Below are 10,051 nucleotides of genomic sequence, written 5' to 3'. Positions count from 1 at the left end.
TTCAGCAAGCTTCTCCTGAATCTCTCACAGCATGTAGATGAGAGTGGCTTAAGCCTCACCCTGGCAAAGGAGCAGGCTCAGGTAAGGGCTTTGGAAGAAGAGATAAGAAGAAGTGAAAATCCTGAGAGAGAGAGAGGTTCCTACCTGAGATTTTTTGGATTTCTAGGCATGGAAGGAAGTTCGACTGCATAAGACAACATGGCTGAGGTCTGAGATTTTACATAGAGTCATTCAAGAGTTGCTTGTGGACTACTATGTGAAGATGCAGGACACAAATGTAACTTCTGAGGACAAAAAGGTGAGGCAAAGGCTGGGCGTGATGGCTCACACCTGTAATCCCAGCACTTTGGGAGCCCGATGCAAGCTGATCACTTGAGGTCAGGAGTTTGAGACCAGCCTGGCTAACATGGTAAAACCCCATCTCTACTAAAAATACAAAAATTAACCAGACACATTGGCACATGCCTATAATCCCAGCTACTTGGGAGGCTGAGGCAGGAGTATCGCTTGAACCCGGGAGGCGGAGTTTGCAGTGAGCCAAGATTGTGCCACAGCACTCCAGCCTGGGTGACAGAGCAAGACTCAGTCTCAAAAAAAAAGTGAGGTGAAAGAAACCAGGTACAAGAACCACCAGGCCAACTGTGGCTTTGTCTTATGATGTGATCTAGGGGAAGTAGGAGCTTTGAGAAATGGGTTGTCAGAAGAGAAATGGACTGTAGTTATGGGAAAGGAGTGGATGTGTTATCAGAGTTTGAAATACAAACATTGACAGGAGAAGTCACTTGCAGCTGAGTTATCTGAGGGGAGATGACATATTTGAGGACTTTGAAAATATGTGAAAAAATGGTTCATGAGGATGGAAGAGGTGGAGTGGGAGAAGTTTTATAGTCACCTCTTTCTGTTTTTTATTCTGTCAGTTTCATGAGACCCTTGAACAGCGGCTACTTGTAACTGAACTGATGCGGCTCTTAGGTCCTAGCCAGGAGAGGGAGATACCTCCACTGCTGGGGATGGAGAAAGCAGACCTTCTGGAACTCATGCCACTCTCAGAGGTTGGCGGGGAGATATTGGAACCAAATAAATGAAATAGTTTAATTTCTCCCATATCTTTAAAATGTTTTTTGTCAAGCTTTATTGTTTTTGTAAAAATGATACACATTCAGGGTGGTCAGACTCAAATAAGAAAAACGTTACACAGGAGCAAGTAAAAGCTGAAATACTGCATCTAGAAGCACAATATTATTATAAATAGCTTGACATAAATGGTATTATACCCTTCATGCTTATACAGAGAGTATAAGTCTGAGTGTAGTGACTTCTGCCTATAATCTTAGCACTTTGGGAGGCTGAGGTAGGAGGATCACTTGAGTCCAGGAGTTCAAGACCAGCCTGGGCAATATAGTGAGACCTCATTTCTACCAAAAAAAAAAAAAAAAAAAAGAAAAGTTAGCCAGGTGTGGTGGTGCACACCTGTAGTCCCAGCTACTTGGGAGACTGAGAAGGGAGGTTGACTTGAGGGTGGGAGGTCAAGGCTGTAGTGAGCTGTGATCATGCCACTGTACTGCAGCCTGGGCAGAGTGAGACCCTGTCTCAAAAAAAGAAAAGTACAGTCTATTTTCATGTAATATATTTCGGATTTCTTTTCAAGTCAATACATAAATGTATATTAGATGATACCTTTTATAGCACTCTTAGCAAAGTATCTAGGCACATAGTGCTTAGTGTTATGTCATCAGTTTAAATCTCTGCTAGGATTCTACTGTATGGATGTAGAATAATTTGCTTAACCTTATTGATGGATATTAAGGTTGTTTCCACATTTTTGCTGTTAGAAACCACAGGGAGATGAACATGCTGGTTCATATGTGTCTTTACCTTTGTATGATTATTTCTGTAGTGTTGGTGCTAAAAGTGGGATTCCTGAGTCAGTGCATACTCATATACAATATTGGTACCTAATGCCAAACTGCTATCCAGAAAGGTATTTTCAGGACTCCTGGATCCCCCATGTGCTCACCAACATGGGGTCTTAACAGTCATTTTATTCTTCGCTAATGGATAGGTGAAAATGAGTCTCTCTGATGTCTCTTGATGCATTTTCTTTGGCTATTGTTCAGGTTATCATCATGTATTCATTGCTGAGATGTCCTAGTTCTTACAGTCTATTTGCATTTCTGCTTTTACTTCTGTGACTAGGATTTTGTGTGGATGAGGGCTCGGCTACAGCAAGAAGTAGAGGAGCAGCTCAAAAAGAAATGTTTCACTCTGCTCTGCTACTATGATCCCAATTCAGGTGAGTGCTAGCTCTCTGTTCTGCTCACAGCTGGACTTCAGGGTTCCTGGTCTGCTCTTTTGAGACTAATATATTTTGATTTTAGATTTGGGACAGAGGTTTAGACCCATCAGAGATGCTTATTTGTTTCATTGCTGGTGGAATAAAAACAAGGACTTTTTTTTGAGATGGAGTTTCGCTCCTGTTGCCCAGGCTAGAGTGCAATGGTGCCATTTCTGTTCACTGCAACCTCTGCCTCCCAGGTCCAAGTGATTCTCCTGCCTCAGCCTCCTGAGTAGCTGGGATTACAGCCATGCGCCACCCCGCTCAGCTAATTTTGTATTTTTAGTAGAGATGGGGTTTCTCCATGTTGATTAGGCTGGTCTGGAACTCCCGACCTCAAGTGATCCTCCTGCCTGGGCCTCCCAAAGTGCTGAGATTACAGGTGTGAGCCACCACGCCCAGCCAAAACAAGGACTTTTGTAAGGACTCTTTATTCAGCAAGATACCAAGTGGGAGTGTCCTCCTGCTACAGGAGGTTCAGAATGGTTTAGGGAGGAAAGTTCAGACTCATAGAACACCTTATAATCTCTGTATAAACTTGGAGGGTATAATACCATTTATGTCACGCTGTTTATAATAATGTGTTTCTAGATGTAGTATTCATATTTCAGCTTTTACTTGCTTCGGTATAATGATTTTCTTATTTGAGTCTGACCACCCTGAATGTGTATCTTTTTTTTTTTTTTTTTGAGACGGAGTCTCGCTCTGTCCCCCAGGTTGGAGTGCAGTGGCGTGGTCTCAGCTCACTGCAAGCTCCACCTCCCAGGTTCACTCCATTCTCCTGCCTCAGCCTCCCGAGTAGCTGGGATTACAGGTGCCTGCCATCACGCCTGGCTAATTTTTTGTATTTTTAGTAGAGTTGGGGTTTCACCATGTTAGCCAGGATGGTCTCAATCTCCTGACCTCAGGTGATCTGCCCGCCTCGGGCTTCCAAAGTGCCGGGATTACAGGCATGAGCCACCACACTTGGCCTCCCTAAACCATTTCTATGACTTAAGAATTAAGGTCCGGGCCTGGCGCGGTGGCTCACGCCTGTAATCCCAGCACTTTGAGAGACCGAGGCGGGTGGATCATGAAGTCAGGCATTCAAGACCAACCTGGCCAACATAGTGAAACCCCGTCTCTACTAAAAATACAAAAAATTAGCTGGGTGTGGTGGCGGGCGTGTGTAATCCCAGCTTCTTGGGAGGCTTAGGCAGGAGAATTGCTTGAACCTGGGAGATGGAGGTTGCAGTGAGCTGAGATTGTGCCACTGCATCCAGCCAAGGTGACAGTGCGAGACTCCATCTCAAAAAAAAAAAAAAGAATTAAGGTCCAAATCTGGAATCAAAGGTAAGAGTGAAGATAATTTATTTAATAATTATGAGAACCAGACGCCCCCCACTCCTCTTTTTTTTTAAACTCTGTCACCCAGGCTGGAGTGCAGTGGCACAATCAAACCTCACTGCAGCCTCGACCTTCTGGACTCAAGTGATCCTCTCACCTCAGCCTCCCAAGTAGCTGGCACTACAGGCGCATAGTATGCCTAACTAATATTTTAGAATTTTTTTTGTAGAGACAGGGTCTCACTATGTTGCCCAAACTGGTCTTGAACTCTTGGGCTCAAGCAATCCTCCTGCCTTGGCTAGGATTGCAGTGCTAGGATTGCAGGCATGAGCCACCATGCCCAGCCCAGAATGGGGCCATTTTTAATAGATTATTAGAAGAAAACCTGTTATTAGGCAGGATTTGTGGGGCTAGATATAGGATAGGGGCACTGGAAAGTTGCTTTAGAGGGGTTGTAGCGATTAGGGTTTTCCTGTCAGTCCTCTGCCCCCTTTGCCCAGATGCTGACAGTGAAACCGTGAAGGCAGCAAAGGTGTGGAAACTCGCAGAGGTCCTGGTGGGTGAGCAGCAGCAGTGCCAGGATGCCAAGAGCCAACAGAAGGAGCAGATGTTGCTGCTGGAGAAGAAGAGTGCTACTTACTCCCAGGTTTATCAGGGCATGGGACAGCCCCTTTCCTTTATCCTGACCCCAGGAGCACTTTTGGGGAAGCCAAAGATTCCTGATCTACGCTCCTTTCTACTATATTTATGCCCTCTTCTTCCTCCATCTGGGGCTCAGGTGCTTCTCCGCTGCCTCACTTTGCTGCAGAGGCTTCTTCAGGAACACCGGCTGAAGACTCAATCCGAGCTAGACCGCATCAATGCCCAGTACCTGGAAGTCAAATGCAGTGCTATGATCCTTAAGCTGAGGTGAGCTGTGACCCCTGTGGATCTAAGGGATTCTGTCTCACATATCAGCCCTCTATCCCTCACCCTAATCTCTTTCCTCTCCCTTATCCTAGCACCTTGTGGGTATCCAGTAAATGTCACATAGGAGTATTACCTTTTGGATTACCCAAAAGCTTTCAACATCCTTGAGACTTTCTTTTACAGCCTTCTGAAATAGGCACTTTACTGTGAGATCAATTGCTCGGGAATTTAGAGTGACCTTGTTTGTCCTATCAGTGCTTAGCCCACACCTTGACCATCAGCAGGTACTGTGTCCATTCCCAATACTGCTGCTATCAGGGACCTTCCACTTGCCATTTCTTTCTTCCCTCTGTCAGGATGGAGGAGCTAAAGATTTTGTCCGACACTTACACTGTTGAGAAAGTGGAAGTTCATCGTCTGATTAGGTGAGAACTCCTAAGAGTCTGGTACAGCTGTTCACAGGTGATTCTCACATTCCCTAAACTCATTTATTTAAAGATGTTGCCATTTTTGGCCAGGCACGGTGGCTTACACCTGTAATCCCAGCACTTTGGGAGGCTGAGGTCGGCGGATTGCTTGAGGTCAGGAGTTTGAGACCAGCCTGGCCAGTATGGTGAAACCCTGTCTCTACTAAAAAATGCAAAAATTAGCTGTGCATGGTGGTGTGTGCCTGTGGTTCCAGCTGCTCGGGAGGCTGAGGCAGGAGAATTGCTTGAACTCAGGAGGCGGAGGCCGCAGTGAGCCAAGATCATACCATTGCACTCCAGCCTCCATGACAGAGCGAGACTCCGTCTCAAAAAAAGAAAGAAAAAGTTTTCATTTTTGTCTACTACTTTCTGAGGAGCAGCATCCTTATATTGTACCTTCTCTGCCCGGGCTCTTAGGGACCGTTTGGAGGGAGCCATTCACCTACAGGAGCAGGACATGGAGAAGTCAAGACAGGTCCTGAACTCCTATGAGGTCCTTGGGGAAGAGTTTGACAGGCTGGTGAAAGAGTACACCGTACTCAAGCAGGCAACGGAGAACAAGCGGTGGGCTCTCCTGGAGTTCAACAAGGCCTATCGTTGAGCTCTGGCAGGGCCAGGAAACATGGCTTCTGCACAGCTGCTGCCTCCTAATCTTCCTGCTAGTAGAACCACCTTCACCTGGGGCTGCCTTCACTACAAGGGAGTGTGGAAATGCTTATGCTTACTTGAAACACTGCAGTCATTTAGGCACCCTCGTGGTTTCCCTTTATTTTTTATAATGATTAGGCCTCTTCTGGAAAATCTAGCAAGCAGATTTATATAATTTTTATGCATAGCTGTGTGTCAGTGTCAGCCCTGTATTATATTTGATTATCTCCTGAATAAAGTTATGATATTATATCTTAGGATTTTAGTCATTTTCCTTGGGCAAAGATGGAAAAAGAACATTGAAGGCTATGTGGGTAAGGAGGGGGGAACTGAGTGGATCCAGATAGAGACAGATATATGATGCTTATGCAAAGAGTAAGAAGTAGATGTGCCAGCTTGCCTACATCAAGTCTTAGAGGCTTCATTTTGGGAGAGTACAGTGGATTAAATTTGGGCTTGCTCTTGAAGAACTATAATGTCCAAAGGAGTGCTAGATGCTCAGGCAGGTAGGGAGCTATTTTCTAACTATGGGTATCAGTGTGGGAGTTATAATAAAGCAGCTGAGCCTGGGAGCAGTGACTCACACCTGTAATTCCAGCACTTCGGGAGGCCAAGGCAAGAGGATCACTTGAGCCCAGCTGTTTGAGACCAGCCTGGGCAACATAGCATGACCCCTGTCTCTATGAAAAACACTTCTTTTCTTTTTGAGACAGAGTCTCACTCTGTTGCCATGCTGGAGTGCAGTGGCGTGATAGCTCACTGCAGCTTCCGCCTCCTAGGCTCAAGCAATTCTTGTGCATCAGCCTCCCTAGTAGCTGGGATTACAGGCATGCACCACCATGGCCAGCTAATGTTTGTATTTTTAGTAGAGACAGGGTTTTGCCATGTTGGTCAGGTTGGTCTCGAATCCTGACCTCAAATGATCCGCCCACCTCGGCCTTGTGAAGTGCTGGGATTACAGGCGTGAGCCACCACGCTCAGCTGAAAAAATTGTTTTAATTAGCAAGTGTGATGGTATGTGCCTGTAGTGCCAATATCTCAGGAGGCTGAGGTAGGAGGATCACTTGAACCCAGGAGGTCAAGGCTGCACTGAGCCATGATGGCACCACTGCACTCAGCCTGGGTAGCAGAGTGAGACCCTGTCTCAAAAAAAAAAAAAAAGCAGCCAGTGTCCAGCTCAGTTATAGGAAAGGACATAAGCCACTTGTGTTCCTGGTTCCCTTGGTGTGGTTTGAGGGCTACATTTTCCTCTAAAAGCAGAGGTTTGGAGGAGATCCCCCTGAGGAACCAAGTTCAACAGTCTACTTAGCTTAGAACAAGGCAGAGTCCTGGCTGGCGTCAAAATAGGGGACTATGAATAGAAACAGAAGGCCTCCACCTTTATTTAGAAGAGCCTACTCAGTTTCTGAAACCACTTTCTAGGGAAGCTGTCTTGGGGTATTCTGCTAATATCAAATGATGATCTGGATTTATTTACAAGAACAATTAATGTCTTTGACTCAACTTTTTTTTTCTTTTTTTTTTTTTGAAACAGGGTCTCACTTTGTTGCCCAGGCTGGAGTGTAGTGGCATAAACATGGTTCACTGTAGCCTCAACCTCCCAGGCTCAAATTATCCTTCCACCTTAGCCCCTTAAGTAGCTGGGACTACAAGCATGTGCCACCATGCCCAGCTAATTTGTGTGTGTGTGTGTGTGTGTGTGTGTGTGTGTGTATATATATATATATTTTAGATACTCTCGCTCTGTCGCCCTGGCTGGAGTGCAGTGGCACAATCTTGGCTTACCACAACCTCTGTCTCCTGGGTTCAAGCGATTCTCGTGCCTCAGCCTCCCGAGTAGCTGGGATTACAGATATGTGCCACCACACCTGGCTAATTTTTGTATTTTTAGTAGAGACGGGGTTTCACCATGTTGGCCAGGCTGGTCTTGAACTCCTGACTTTAGGCAATCCACCCACCTCAGCCTCCCAAAGTCCTGGGATTACAGGTGTGAGCCACTGCGCCTGGCCAATTTTTGTATTTTTTGTAGAGATCAATTGCTCAGAGATTCAGAGTGACCTTGTTTATCCTATCAGTGTTTAACCCACACCTTGACCGTCGGCAGGCACTGTGCCCAATCCTAACCCTGCTCCTATCAGAGATCTTCCACTTGACATTTCTTTCTTCCCTCTGTCAGGATGGAGGAGCTAAAGATTTTGTCCAGGCTGGGCGTGGTGGCTCACCTGTAATCCCAGAACTTTGAGAGGTGGAGGTGGGTGGATCATCTGAGGTCAGGAGTTTGAGACCAGCCTGGCTAACATGGTGAAACCCCATCTCTACTAAAAATACAAAAATTAGCCAGGCGTGGTGGTGCATACCTATAATCCCAACTACTAGGGAGGCTGAGGCAAGAGAATTGCTTGAAACCTGGGAGGTAGAGGTTGCAGTGAGCCAAGATTGCGCCACTGCACTCCAGCCTGGGTGACAGAGCAAGACTCCATCTCAAAAAAAAAAAAAAAAAAAAAGATTTTGTCCAACATGCCACTGCACTGCAACCTGGGTGACAAAGTGAGACCCTGTTTTTCAAAAAACAAAATTGAATTTTTCAGTAGGCTGGTGGTTACTGTATTAGTGCAGATATAGAATATTTACATCATTGCAGAAAGTTCTATTGGACAGGGCTGTAAGCCTATATTTCCTCAAAACTGGAAGTAGGTCTACAGACTTGATTAGATTTGGGTGAAACAATTTTGCAAAGAATACTTAATAAATGACATTACATACTTCACATTACATTACGCTGGAGACATCAGGTCAGAATTTGTCACTTAATTATGCTCAGTTTCATTGCTTGGTTAAGGTGGGAACTGTCAGATACCACATAGTGGTATTTCTCTGGTGTATAAAAATCCGTTTCCTCTTTAAGTAGCAGCTGGAAATGAACTTCAAAAATCTCAAAATAGTTCTTCCTGATACTTATAGTATTTAGCATTTCTTCAGTCAATTAGTTTTGGTATACTAATCATCTTGAATCATACTAAAGTTTTAGTATTTGAAATAGTAAGGATAAAAACTTTTTAAATGGACCTTGACGCCAGGCGCAGTGGCTCAAGCCTATAATCCCAGCATCTTGGGAGGCCGAGGCTGATGGATCACTTGAGGACAGGAGTTCGAAACCAGCCTGGCCAACGTGGCAAAACCCTATCTCTACTAAAAATACAAAAATCAGCCAGGTGTGGTGGTGCATGCCTGTAATCCCAGCTACTCGGGAGGCTGAGGCACGAGAATCACTTGAACCCAGGAGGCAGAGGTTGAAGTGAGCTGAGATCACACCACTGCACTCCAGCCTGGGTGACAGAGTGAGACTCTGTCTCAAAAAAAAAAAAAAAAAAAATGGACCTTGATGAGGTGCAGTGACTCACCCCTGTAATCCCAGCACTTTGGGAGGCCGAGGCAGGTGGATCACTTGAGGTCAGGATTTCGAGACCAGCCTGGCCAGGATGGTGAAACCCCACCTCTACTAAAAATAAAAAAATTAGCCAGGCATAGGGGCACGTGGCTGGAGTCCTAGCTACTCAGGAGGCTAAGGTTGAGGATTACTTGAACCTGGAATGGGGAGGTAGCAGTTAGCCACCACTGCATTCCAGCCTTGGTGACAGAGTGAGACTGTTTCTAAATAAATAAATAAAAACTGTGTCCTCAATGTTTATAACCTATACACAGTAGTGGACACACAAAACAGTCTAAGAACATAAAGTAACAAGAAGTGCAAATACATATGGTTGCAAACCAGAAGTGAATCAAGAATAGAATTTGGGGGCTGGGTACAGTGGCTCATGCCTGTAATCCCAGCACTTCAGATGGTCAAGGAGGGAGGATTGCTTGAGTCCAGGAGTTTGAGACCAGCCCGGAAGCATAGGGAGAACCTGTCTTTACAAAAATAATTTTTAAAAAATTTTTGTTTGTATTTTTGTTTTTGTTTTTTTCCTCCTTCGTAGGGGAAAAGGAACAAAAGTCATGTCCATTGTGGCCTGAGGGAGCACTACAGGTGTTTCTCTTGGTCCATTCATTCTGCACATTGACTGGAGGTGGAAGATTTGTCGGAGGTGCCCTTCGTACATGCTGCTCTCTATTGTGGCAAAGATGGGAAGGAGCCTTGGAGGACAAGTAGAAGGGGCTGCATGAAAGTGACAGCTGAGGGGCCGGGCGCCATGGCTCATGCCTGTAATCCCAGCACTTTGGGAGGCTGAGGCAGGCGGATCATGAGGTCAAGAGATTGGGACCATCCTGGCCAACATGGCAAAACCCCATCTCTACTAAAAATACAAAAATTAGCCAGGCGTGGTGGCGTGCACCTGTAGTCCCAGCTACTCGGGAGGCTGAGGCA

The 10,051-nt window shown here is 45.6% G+C and overlaps 1 protein-coding gene across 1 annotated transcript in view; it reads left to right on the top strand.

Annotated features, from left to right (window-relative positions):
- HAUS4 (HAUS augmin-like complex, subunit 4) overlaps window positions 1–5,942 on the top strand; it is a 13,881-nt gene extending 7,939 nt beyond the window's left edge. The window contains exons 7-11 of the mRNA XM_011990712.1: window positions 2,197–2,293; window positions 4,162–4,307; window positions 4,440–4,570; window positions 4,927–4,995; window positions 5,455–5,942. Coding sequence (XP_011846102.1) covers window positions 2,197–2,293; window positions 4,162–4,307; window positions 4,440–4,570; window positions 4,927–4,995; window positions 5,455–5,638 — 627 coding nt within the window. The 3' untranslated portion in view covers window positions 5,639–5,942. The remainder of the gene's footprint in view (window positions 1–2,196; window positions 2,294–4,161; window positions 4,308–4,439; window positions 4,571–4,926; window positions 4,996–5,454) is intronic.
- Window positions 5,943–10,051: the final 4,109 nt, after the last annotated feature.

Source organism: Mandrillus leucophaeus, unplaced genomic scaffold (genome assembly GCF_000951045.1).
Source record: "Mandrillus leucophaeus isolate KB7577 unplaced genomic scaffold, Mleu.le_1.0 Scaffold380, whole genome shotgun sequence".
Classification (NCBI taxonomy): Eukaryota; Metazoa; Chordata; class Mammalia; order Primates; family Cercopithecidae; genus Mandrillus; species Mandrillus leucophaeus.
The sequence above is the reverse complement of the archived record's forward strand: the minus strand, read 5'-3'. Positions and strand labels throughout refer to the sequence as shown.